At 42.5% G+C, this 13,326-nt stretch overlaps 1 protein-coding gene across 1 annotated transcript in view; it reads right to left on the reverse strand.

Annotated features, from left to right (window-relative positions):
* RBP3 (retinol binding protein 3) overlaps positions 1 to 8,814 on the reverse strand; it is an 18,872-nt gene extending 10,058 nt beyond the window's left edge. The window contains exon 1 of the mRNA XM_008643766.2: positions 5,659 to 8,814. Coding sequence (XP_008641988.2) covers positions 5,659 to 8,706 — 3,048 coding nt within the window. The 5' untranslated portion in view covers positions 8,707 to 8,814. The remainder of the gene's footprint in view (positions 1 to 5,658) is intronic.
* Between the last annotated feature and the right edge of the window lie 4,512 nt (positions 8,815 to 13,326).

Here is a 13,326-nt window from a genome sequence, read left to right on the forward strand (position 1 = left end):
TGCTGAAAGCAGGTCTGCCACAGCAGAAAGAGTTTTTTCCGAGGTGTGTGAATGCAGCTGTGCTTGACGTTACCTAGGGGAAAATTACCCACCATATGACACTTCATCATTGAGCTCCTGATGTATGCCAAAATTACCAAAATTTCAATCATTAATTTAAAAGCCCTGTTGGCCAGTAGTTGTTGGCTTGACGATAAGAGCAAATTCTTTTCTGTACCCTTCTTTATCACTTTACCTTGTGAAAATAACCATTGTATCTGGACTGTAAACACATCAGTCCAGCAGAACTGAGTTTGTCATTTCCATTCCACTTCCCAGTGACAGCAGTGTTACTTGATCTGTCCACTGTACTTTGACTAACAAATCACAGTTTTGAAAAATATATTCAGCATGCATTGATTGTTCTGACAGAACTTATATCTACTTCAGAGATACTGGTCCTCCCAGGAGGAAAATAAAAACATCACCCATTACTAACATCTGCAAGTAAAACTGATGTGTTACTCTCAGCTGCTTACTAATGATATTTTAATTGAACACACAAATGTCTTATCTCTGTCTCCAGCGCTAATTGCTAAATGCATACCTAGAAACATGTTGATTAAGAATAGTATCTGCCTGATGAATTTTTTCTCTACTTATTCTTTTACTGTGATGCATCTTATTTTTGTTCCCTGAGGACTTCAGCACTGCTAACTGTTGAAAATTCATTACAAATTTCAAGGTGGGCAGGTTTCTCTTAAAGCCCCAGGTCTCAAGGGCTGAAATAAATGTGCAAGGATCTAAATGAAAGCCGTTCTTGGCTGCAGGAAAAGTTATGAAAATGTATCTATTCTAAAAGCTCTAAGACTGGATATCACATGAAGAGCACTCAGACTGTAATTTTGGGGTGCCAGGGAAAGCATCTGAATTTTTCAGCAGAAGAGGTGAGGAGCCTGTGACTGGTATGAGAGAGTTACTGCCCTGCAAAACTGCAGATTCATGACACTGGCACATGGGCCACATGCTGCAGGTACCTAAGGAGGTAAGTCAAGCTTCAGGGAGCAACCAGGTGCTCTCTTTGGAAGGCAGGGCTCTGCTGGCCAAGGACAAGCTGGGACAGGATGCAGCTGAAAGTAAGATCCTGCTGCTCAGTCAGACAATGTTTACATACAAATGACTTGTTGTTAAATGTAAGTCCTCAGGTGCACACTATAAACAATGAGGCTAGGCTAAAGGACCTCCAAGCTAGCACCACTTTAAGCCAAGGAAAAGTGTTTTTTCATTAACTATATTGTGTCTACAGTCCTGTTCTGCAGACTCCTTCCACAGGTGAGTGGCCTAAATATAACATATGATATGACACAAAATAGGACCGTGGAATGCTGCCCTGGGACTTGTGTATAGAGTTAGATCCCTGATTCTGTTACCGACGCAAACCCCAACCATCAGCAAACCGCTTTTCCAAATGTGCCTCTCTTCCCTCTTTTCTATCCTTTCATCTCTCCGTTAAGTTGTTTTTAGATAGAAGCTGTTTCTTCAAAGCTATTTTTGTGCTGACTGTTTTAAGGTAACTCTGATTTTCATTAAGGTTGCTAGTGCTGCCAACTGCTGGCTGTGAAAATATTATCAGGCAATACCCTTGTGCTGCTGCAAACCCTGAGATAAGTTTAAGAACCATGAGATCTTGAGGGCTGAATGGCAGGGTTGCACTTTTCTTAGAACATTTGGGTTCCTTGTGTACGCTCACAGGTTGGAATGGAACTGTCCATCCTAGCAGGGCCCCCAGCTCAAGGACTGAGCAGGATCAGCTATAGCCCTGACAGCTCATTCTCATTTGCTCTTAACAACACACATTTCACTGGGTGACTTCCAAGCAATCCACCGTAGTACATCACCAGCCTTTCTATAAGAAAGATGTTTCTAAGATCTAGTGTAAACAGTATAAGTTGACTACTTTGTACTCTTTAAGTGCATTACTTCTTGACCTATTTACTATGGACAAGGGAACAGATTATTCTTTTCATATCTGAAACAGTCTCTTATGTATCTGCGTTTTCATGTCTCCTCTCAGTTTTCCTCTCTCTGGAATAAACAACTCAAATATTTTAAATTTTTTCAAGATTAGTTTTATTCAGTCTTCTCTTTACTCCTGTTCCTCTTTTCTGCTGCCTCTGTACTTGAGCCACATCGTTCCAGAAAACCATTGCCCAGGTCTGTGCATATTATACTCTAGATGAATTTTCTTTAGACTAAATGTAGCAGAAGATTTCATGTCTTACTAATTATACTCATCCTTATCCATTCCAGTTTGATGATGATGAGTATTTACTGCAACAGCTTGACCCTATTAATTTGTGCTCAGGTTATGAACTCTGAAGAACCCATTTACATTTTTACAGGACTTCCCCTAAACAAGCTACTTTCCTCCCAGAGTTGTGCAGTGAATTACTATCACCCTAGAAACAAGCAAGCAAAGATTGCAAAAGGTGAAGAGCCAATGAGAGTTAAACACAAGATACTTTTCTCTTGCATAAACTTGCATAGTTCCACTGACTTTACTGTGGTTATGTCAATATAAATCAACATCATGTGGACCTATAACAATTGTTTGTCCACCTTTTAGCAATAGATGCAGCAATTTGATTATTTATCTTGACGCTTGGAGGCTGAGCATTTTGATTTCACTCATTAATGAAAGGATATAAGCAAACTGTACTTCTTTCTGGTGAAACATCTCTAACTATTGCCTCCTTCAGCAAGTACAACACTCTTCTATACATACATATTATTCATCTGGAAACAGGAGGACTTGAAATGCAGGAACAATTTTTATAAAGGATTAATTTTTGCTTTTTATTCTGATCATCATTTTCAGCTGCTTATGTAAACTATCATGACAAAAATTCTCTTAGGTGTAAAGACTGCATTAAAAGTAGTTGGTGATTAAGAAGAGGCCAAAAGAATCACTCAGGGAGACCCCTCATCACTTGAAATGGGCTTTACAATTATGCCAAAATCAGGCAGCTGTTCTTCCATAGGTAGAAACTCAGTCACAAACACAAATGTTTCAGTATGCAAAGGAAGGTGTAACTGGAGAGGGAGACAGAAGAATAAGAAGCAGGGATTATTGAACTGCATGTCAGCAAGTTTACAGAGCTCTGCCTTATAAGCAAAATGTTATTTTCTGGATCACAAAAAATATATACAAAATTTGCCTCTGGGAAGTCTGACTTTGGAAAGTAGCATTTATGCAGCTGACAACTCTGACTAGAAGTGACCTTGCTGCTGCTTAGAGGAGACATATTCACTACTCTTTACTATGCTTCAGCAGCTATTCTAGTGCAGCAGATGCAAAGGTCTGCACGCATTTCACTTGTCTGTCTCCTATGTCCCATCCCATCCTTCCTGTAGTTATTCATCATCACTTTCAGTTAATTGTGTTGGATCTGCTTCACTGTCAAGGTCATTAACAGTAGAATCCTGCTGTCAAGGGAGAGGGTGGCTTGGAACATAGGTAGCACAAGAGAAAAACTAGCTCTTAGGTTTTTAAGGAATAAATGTGATACAGATCAAGAGAGACACTATGTCCATGTATTGGGCTGCCAAATTTTTAATTTTTAAAAAAATTTACAAATGCAGTTAGTGCCATCATATATGCTTCACTGTAATCTAAAGGTATTTGCTCTCTGGGGTATACCTGAAATGTTCCACAGAAATCATCCCTCTTATGGCTGCAAAAGCAAAACAGGAGATGAAGGTACTCTTGCTGCCCAAGGCTCTGTGGAATGGGTGAATTTTCTTTTACCTCCATCTCAAGGGAAATCCTTTACTTAAGTGACTTCAGCATCTTTGTTAACATCTTAATGCTTTCTTGTCTGTTTGATTTCCAATTTCCTCCAGCAATATGAGGGAATGCTTATGCCTCTGGAAACCATTTTAGTCTCATAAGAGACGTGATTCTCTGCTCTTTACACATTATTTCACCTTGGAGAAATCTTACATTTGTCCTGATTGTCATCCAGACTGATGTGATTTCTTTCTTATGGATGTATACCTGACCTCTTCCAATCATTTTGCTTGACGAAGAACTATGGTAAAACAGAGGCATTGAATAGTATAATGGCATTTCTTCACTAGCTGTATCAGGATCAGAATTTTACGTCATGTGACAAATAAGATACTTGTCCACTACATCCTGTTCTGAATATTCAAGGTCTGAATAAACTAAGTAATATCTGAACAAGTAAAACACCACCAACAGTATTCAATAACAGCCTTCAGTGAATACAGTGACCAATTTGCAAGATTTTTCCATTCTGTAGAATGGGGAGAAATTATGATGTGTCACTACTGATATGTTGATAATAATTGAGCAGGGAACTCTGTCAAAAGCATTGAAATATTTGAGAGTGAAGTTTTCTACACTCAACCAAGTTAGGAAGGAGAGTGCTGGAATAGAAAACTCCTTTAATTAATTATTTCCATTTAATCTTAAAAGCAAGAATGGGGCCAGCATCTCTTGGTTAGCAAACTTGGAAAAAAAATCTGGCCCTGGCAATGCTTAGACTTTGTCCTTGACCTTAGTATCTGTGGTAATACCACAAAGGTCATAGCCACTTTAAATCATGCATGCCAAAAATTTCAGAGTGTAGAAGTCCACGGATTTCCTCCCCCAGGAAACATTTAATAGTTACCTGACACTTGGTCTACTCTGGTTCATTGCAAAGGCAAATGCATTCTCTTCAAAAAGTAATTTTATGATTCCCTGGAGAAAATACGTCTCTGATAGCCATGCTAGTGCAGTAGCCAGAAAGCAGCTAACTCCATCCAAGAAAGGGATCAGGTTATCCTAACCCTCTATTTAATTTGAAGACGGAATTTTAACAAGTGCTCCTGGGAGCTCCCTCCAGCACAACAATGAACAAGAAAGATTGGCAAGGCAGACCAGTGTATAAACACTCAGGCTCAGAACAAAGCACAGACTGTTATGCAAACCACACAGCAAGGGCAAAAGTAGATTATTAAAAACCAATTTCTCCCTGGGGTCACCTAACTTCCACCCAGATACTTCTTCCAAAGAATTTCTAGGTCACTGGGAAACTGTCTGATGCTGAGCATGAGACACAATTAGAACAACTTTCCACTGCCACTACCGAAGGAGTTGCTTATTATTCTGGTGTAATAGATGTCAGTTACTACAATTTTATATAGAGAAGTCCGTCAAAGAGTACATGGCTGCATGTTTAGTGAGTTATATGCATTTACTCTAGTCCAACTAAACTTCCTCAAATTACGACCTGGGTTTGAAACCAGAGGGTTTCTGCATTAATTACAACTGGAAAAGCTGCAGCATTGGAAGAGGAGGGATCACAGAGGTATCTTTCCTCTAACCCTAAAGAGCTGCATTTTTGCTTGTGGCATATGGCAGCTGAAATTTACAGCCTGAAGCTTGTTCCCAAGATGCATGCATCTAGAACTCCCATCTAATTCTACAAGCTACTACCCTAAGTGCCAGAGACAGCTCAGCCTACAAAACCTACTCAGGCACTGGCTTTTCCTCTGGGTACTGGTAAATTCGGGTGGGTTTATGGTATGGGCTAGAAAAAAGATAAGGTATCTGACTCAATGCTCCCATTCCAGCTGGCATCTCTGTAACTGAGTATGAGAGAACTGTACCTGTTTTGGCATGATCCCTGGGATGCTGTCCTTGGCATGTTCAGGGATGTAAAGTAATTTCAGGTGTTCATCATCAGAAAGAGATTGTAAGATGGCAGTCACCTTCCCAGCGAGTTCTTCCTCTGTATGGATCCTTTTATAATTGTCCTTGTTGATGTTCTTGGTGAGGTTGGATGCTATAACAGTCCCAATATCCACAAAGGCATAATTATCTGCCACAAGCTTGCCTACAGTTTGCAATATTTGTGGCACCTGGGCACGCAGGTTGGCAATGTGTTGAGCTACAGACATGGCTTCACTGGCCTGGATGGTGATGTGTGGCTCCACTCCAGACACACTCCATACTTTTCCAGTGACTGGGCTGAGCACCACTTGGCTGGGGATGGAGGCATATAGGGAGCTGTTACCAACACGATAAATGCCCACTGAGAGGGATCCACCAACTGTGGGCTCACCAATAACTGTGGCCCGGTGTAGATCCTTCATAGAGCGAGTGAAAGCCTCAGCTGCTGAGCCACTCATATGGCTTGTTAGGATATAGATGTCCTTGAGGGAGCCATATCTCTTGCCAGAGAGCTGGGGGAGAGTCCACACCTCTGTGCTGCGGGAGGTACTACGGTCGAAGACAGTGTAGAGGTGTTTCCGAGGCTCAGGCTCAAAGAAGTAGGAACAAAGTATTGGGATGGCAGTGGAGTAGCCACCTGTGTTGTACCTCATGTCAATAATCATGGCATCCGTGTCCACCAGCTTGTTCCATACCATCTGCAACAGCTGTGGCCCAATGGCCTTCACTGTTTCTGCCTCAGCCATCATATCAAAGCGAAGGTAACCTAGGTTCCCTGGCAATACCTCAATTTTGAAGAGTGCCTCAATGATGTAGCTCAGCTCTTCAGGGCTGGGAATCACATTGGGAAGCTGCTCTTCTGGTGTTGGTTCCACATGGCTGTGGAAGAAATGAAGCCGATGGTCTCCAGAGGCCTCCTGCAAGTCACTGGTAAGCTGGGAAGCCAAAGTCTCTGAGTCTATAGCTGATCGATAACCTCCCTGGGCCCGTTTGGTGCTGAGCATAGCACTGGCCTTACCAGCCACTTCTGGGATGGCATAGTGAGCCTCTAGGAGTTGCCCCGTACCCTCTAGAAGTACTCCCATGTTCTTGTGGAAGGCTAGCACTTCTTCGGCCTTTTCCAGTGCATCCTCAGCCAACACTATGGCATCAGGAACAACTCCTCCACCCATCCAGCTCTCCCCATGGTTGTCAATGAAAGTGATAACAGGAACTGTGATAGTCAGGCCATGGGTTATTCCTGGCGCAGGCTGCAGCAGAGGGAAGGTACGGGTGTGCGAGAGGCTTCCTGCTGTGATCTCACCAATCAGCGTGGCACGGCCTAGGGACTGCATGAGGTAAGCAAACTCCTCAGCAGCTGTAGCAGTGTGGTGGCTGGTGAGCAGGTAGACGCCACGCTTAGCCCCATAGGACTTGCCCAGCAATTCTGCCTGGCTGTTGTGCTCCTGCGTATGGTTGGTGCATCTGTCATAAGTTGTGAAGAGATGGACAGGATCAGCAGCAGGGTCTTGGAAATAGGAGAGTAGCACAGGCACAGCAGAGGAGGAAGGGCCTCCAGGGTTGTAACGTAGGTCCATGATCAAGTTCTCTGTATTTTGAAGGGGCTCCCACACTTTGCGTACAATGTAAGGCCCCAGCTTAGCAAGCACAGAGGCATCTGCAAACTCATCGAAGCGCATGTAACCAACATTGCCTGGCAACACTGACACCTTGAAGACAGTATCCACCAAGGCATGCAGCAGCTGCTCATTGTCAGGTAAGTCAGCTGCCATTCCAATTGGCTTCTCGGCTGGGAGATCTGCAGCTTCACCTGGCATCATGACTTGAACCATCAGACGGGGGTCTTCAGATAAGGTCTGCAACTCAGTATTGAGTTTGGTGGCCAAGTCCTCGGATGACTGCACAGAAGAGAAGTCAGAGGTGGCAAGGTGCCGCAGTAGCGCAGGCACTCTCTCCACTAGGCTGTAATAGTCCTTTAATATGTTTTTGAGGTGGCTAATGGTGCCAGGCACTGCTCTGCGCACTGCCAGGATGTCCAAGGATTTCTGCAAGGCTTGCTCTGCCTCAGTAGCCACACATGGCATCACCCCACTCACTTCCCAGCTCTGTCCACCCCCACTCAAGGGGCTCACAGATCGTGACACAGGAACCATCATATAGAAATTGGAAGGACCAATACGCACCTTCTGGATGTCCAGTGAGCCCCCGGCTGTCTTCTCTCCAACAGTGATAGCTCTGTTCATGTGCTTGAGGATGTAAGCTACATCTTCAGCCACTCCTGTGGTGTGGCGGCTGATCAGAACAATGACATCCTTTTCTTTGCTGTACCTCTCTCCCAACACCTTTGGAAGTGTCCATATCTCTGTGGTGGTGTTGGAGGGACGATTGTACACAGTCTCAACATGCAGCATCTTGTCTTCTTCATGCAAGTATGAGATGATGAAGGGGAGGCCAGAAATCTGCCCCCCAGTGCTGTGACGAAGATCTATCACCAGGGCAGATGTCTCCATCAGTGTCTTCCAGACCTTGTCCACCAGAAAAGCTCCAACTTTCTGCACAACGTCCTCTCCTATGATATAATCAATCCTCAGGTAGCCAACATTGCCGTCCAGCTTGCCATACATGACCACATGCTCAATAAGACTCAGGAGTTGCTCACGGGTAGGGGAAACCTCAGCTTCTTGTTTGGGAGCTGCATGTGGTAATGGCTCATAGGAAATCACCAGTCTTGGGTCATTCAGAGCACCCTGCACTCCAGCTGTCAAGACACTTGCCAGCATTTTTGGATCTGAGATGTCCAGGATCTCCCCGCTCTTGATTGCTTGTTCAATGGCTTCTTGCATTCCCACTAGGTTTTCAGGATAACAGTAATTGTCCAGAAGGACTTTAGCCATGTCCAGCACTAGAGCTGGCTGAAAGATTTCCTCAGCAGGTATGCTGCACATGATCAGTGCTGAAAACAGCAAGAAATGTGTCCTGATCATTTTGTCTTTGTATGGAATAGAAAAGAAGTCAGAAGCTCTTATCGATCAAGATGAACATAGCTCTCCAATGACTCTGAATCGCACTGAAATCCCTGTGTTGAATCCAGGTGCACTGAACAGATCTTTTATCTGCATTAAACCTTTAATCTCATTAAAATGGAGTGCATCATTCAAAGCGCACCAATAGATAAAGTTCAGCTCCTTACTACTTCACAGGCCTCTTATGAAACAGTAATAGACTTCAATCACCAAGGAAGATCTTTCTAGCAGTTAATTGTTTCCAAAAGGTAATGCATTGCCTGTTACAAACTGGTCCTGGCTTATCCTGAAAGTAGATTGCTTAAATGCAACTCTTATTTTAACCACTGTTATAACAGCAATCATCCTCTCTTCTACCATTATTTATGAAGAGCTTATACGAGGAGATTCTTCAGTGACTTAGCTGTATCAATATTTAATATTCTTTCAAAAGTTGTTGACAATACATTGTCTTTGGTGTTTTTCAGTCTGAGCTGCAAAGGACTCTTCCTACATTCTATGACTAAGAGCTCCAAACAAGGAACTCCAGACATTTAGCACAGCTCATAAAATCCAAGGTAATGACAGCCTGTTAATTTCTGTGCTGAGAATTGCCAGCATTTTAAACAGGACTTTGAAACACATTTGCCTCAGCATAATACAGCTAAATCTGAGGTGACTTTAATCTTCACAATTTGCACTCAGTTAGGATTTACTTGTAATACCGTTGGGTAACATATGGTCATGTCTGATGACAGCTCCCAGCCAATAGACTTTAGGCTCAACACACCAAAATAGAATGTGGGGGGGTTGTTTTCTTCTGCTCACAATGTATTTGAGACTCTATTGTATTAAGAGTTTGAAAGAGGATCAGAATATGTGGAATGCAGCCTGTACCCACTCCGAGCTCCAGTATGACATGCCAAAGATATACAGGAACAGATTCTTGGCTTCAAGTTTGAAATTAATTGCTACCCCAGCCATTCTGTTTGCCAGAGGTAGCTACAAGAATAGACTCTGAAACTTGGGTAGAGCACGTTTTTGTACTGCTGTTAAAATGTTGCTACATATGAATACATGTGGAGGGAAGAGTTTAAAGGTGGTCTAAGCCTGTCTGCTGGTGTCATGTGTGTCTTGAATGAAGCCTGACACTCAAGACTTTCAACTTACTGTGCAAAGGGTGCTACAGATGTTATATACAAGGTGTTAACAGTCACCTCATCTTACTCAGAATGTAACAGACATAGTTGAATTTCCTTGAAGATAATAGTCAGAAAGGACACAAGAACAGACAGCAACTGAGTACTTTTGATCAGAGTATGTATCAGATATCAGCTGTGCCTCCCATACCTAAATGAGGTCTATCTATCACTGTTAAACTCTTTACAGGACAATATTTTTGTAGCATTTAAGGAAGTATTTCCACAGAGTAACAATATTCTCCAGTGAGGCCTTATCTAGAGGTTAAAAATCACAAAATGGCACTTTCCTGATGGTGGATGTTATATAATAATAAGATTTGGAAAAATCTTTTCTCTGTTTTCCTGACATTTATTTTGCAGTTTATCACAGTCTATAAAGATTTTCGTATCAGAAGTGCTGAAAACTGTAGCTGAGGTTCTTATGAAGCAAAGACATTGGGAAATATATACGGGACTGTGATTAGATAAGGCAACACTCCACAGCTCAATTTATTTCTCAAGTTATGCACATTATTCTCATGTACTTTATCACTACCACATAAAACCAAAACCAGCTTCACAATGTAAAAGTAAAATAAATGATTTTTTCCAACATGCATGACTTAAAATGCTAGGACAGTGGAAAAAACCTATTTTTCCACACTGGATTTGTTCAGTCATCTGTTTCTCTTGAAATTCAATATGGGTATTCAGTATGGATTTTCTGAATTCAATATGACATGTAACTTTCACTGCTACCTTGGTAATTCTTTATAGATAGTCTTACAAGGTAAGAATCCCTTATATGTGGTGTGAATTCTTTAAGATTTGGAGAATGACTATTTGCTTACTCATTTTGAGGCACTTATAGCTTAAATTTTTATCACACATGTTGTTTAATGCAAGTCTTTTCATTGAACTCTGAATAACCAGATCCAAAATGTAACTCTACTATCTATTCTAGCTTATAATATAACTCAAGTCAAATTCTTATTTTGATTTTAGTTTTGAGCAAAACTAAATAGCTAAGGCATAGTTTTAGCTTTTATAACTCATAAAAGTTTATGATCCTTTAAAATCTGTCCACAAGTATTTCATTTTCTGACTTCCTGTGGGTATGAACTTCCCACACACTCTGGAAAGAGGTATTTTTTTATCTGTCCCAGACTAGTCTGCATGCAAAGTCTGCATTACTCAGATCACATGCTAAAAATCTTCCATAGGAACAAGATTAAATGTTTTGCTGTATATTATTTGCTTTCTGTATTCTGCTTCAATATTCCCCAGTTCCCATCTGCAGCTGATCCCACCATTCCCTCATCAGACTCATGTAGATATTTGGTCACGGACAAACCGCAGTAGCGGGAGGCTCATCTGAAGGTGGCAGCAAGAGCACCTTTTTCACTGGCAGAGATGCCAACAGGATAAAGGTGAAAGCTGGCAATAAACTATTTTTGGTTTTAGCAAAGCCTTCTAACACAGCCATATTTGAAATTAAATGTGTGAATTAGAATTAATTTAAAGGTGATATGTGGCTTCTAAATACTGAGAGGCAGAGTTTATTAGTTCAAGCACAGGACTATGCTAATGAAATATTTAATGCTTCCAGGACTTCAGTAAGTATTTCTAGACAAACCTTCACTGCCTTTTATAGATGTACAAGTCTGGGTCAGTACTACTTCATAGCTGTCTGTGACAGAGATGACTGGATTGCATAGGTATGGTATAAGACTGTCTTTTCTGTTCTGTTCTTGTACTGTTTGGTACAAAGGAAACCTTGTTCTGAGTAGGCTTTCTAGGCCCCTTAGAAATAAAAAGAATTAATAATATCACCCTTATATTCCTTTCTAATTCCCATGCCAAAAGAAGTAATGTTAGATTTTTGTCCCAACGTTTTTCAGTTCTTATACTGTACAAACCTGGAGAGATTAAAGTTGGAAGTTTTCTTTCACATTCCTTTAATATTGAAATCTTTCTACTTTATGAAAATGGAAATAGTAGTCTGAGTTGTTTAATGATTAAATTTTTAATAAGAAAAACTTAAATCCAAAACGTGTTAGGTTTTGATTTTCTGTTAAGATTCCATTCCCTTCCCTTCCCTTCCCTTCCCTTCCCTTCCCTTCCCTTCCCTTCCCTTCCCCCCCTTGTTTTACAGTGACTAAGAAAAATAAAAGAATGAGAAGATGATTTATATTTTTAATGTAAGATTGAGTGAGGGTAGAAAAAGTGTATTCCCATTTTGAAATCTCTCCAATTTCAGCCAGGAGCAGGTGGAGTGTCATCACAGTTTATGGAGCACAGCTGTGACAAACTCACATTGACCAGCTCTGCTGAACAGATGAACTGCTATATTCTAGATAAGTAGAAGATTCAGGAGGTCATCAAGAAAATGCATTTCAAATAGGCATCCTGACTCAGTTCAGAAACATACTTTTGAATGTGCAGTCCCTGAAGAATTGGTATATTATGGGTTTGCATTATATTGTCTGTATTCTCTACGTTCTACATTTTGGATAGGTTTGCATGTTTGTTCAGCATGGTACAGCAAGCAGAGTTAGCCAATCATAAATACTGAATATTAAATATTCTATCAAGCCCTCCTATCCTGGGGTTATTATTGAAACAGTGAGAGCTCCAGCCACCCACAGCAGGCTTTGTTTAGTGGCCATCACGAATGGCTGCCATCGAACCGATCCGATTCCTACCGATGGTTCTGCTGAGGGCCTGATGCCTCATCCTGGCACTGCTGCCCACCAGGCTGGTGTATGGCCCCTTTAGCTGTGCAGCTGTAAAGGACTGGGTTTCTCCCTGGCTGCAGGATCAGAAGCTTTGGTTGCCAGCCCAGTAGCAAGGGCCAGGCTGCCAGGATGCTGCTCCCTCAGCTCCTTTGGTGTGCTGGGCCAGCGTCAAGGCTTTTGTGAGGGCTAATGGTGGGTGCGCCAGGCTCCGGCCAAACCAAACACCTCAGCAAGGGGATGAACACAGGAGTCGCCTTTGCCAGGGCTACACTGAAGCCATTCTCCTGTCAGGCTGAATTATGACTGATGGTCCAGCAGAAGCTTTAAGGAAGATGACAGAGAATAAACAGGTGCAGCTTAGAAGGACAACATGTTTCTGAGGGTGCCAGGAGGCAGAAGCCAGGGACGACAAGGCAGTGGGCCAGCTTGGAGGCACGGAGAGGGTGAAAGAGGGTGTGGGCAGCCCAGAGCGAGATGGCAGGAGACACCTTTATGCTGAGAGGCTCTAAGGTACTGTGGGAGGGAGAGTGGGAAAATGTGTGGGAACGGCAGTGCCGCATGGAACCCAGGGGACGCAGCAGCGCCGCAGACCGGAGGGGGCCCGGGAGGAGCACGGACCCCCAGACAGCCCGGCCCGGGGTCCCGCACGGCCCGGCCGTGGCACCGGGGCAGCGCTTGGAGAA

The sequence above is a fragment of the Corvus brachyrhynchos genome, unplaced genomic scaffold (assembly GCF_000691975.1).
Source record: "Corvus brachyrhynchos isolate BGI_N302 unplaced genomic scaffold, ASM69197v1 scaffold61, whole genome shotgun sequence".
NCBI lineage: Eukaryota > Metazoa > Chordata > Aves > Passeriformes > Corvidae > Corvus > Corvus brachyrhynchos.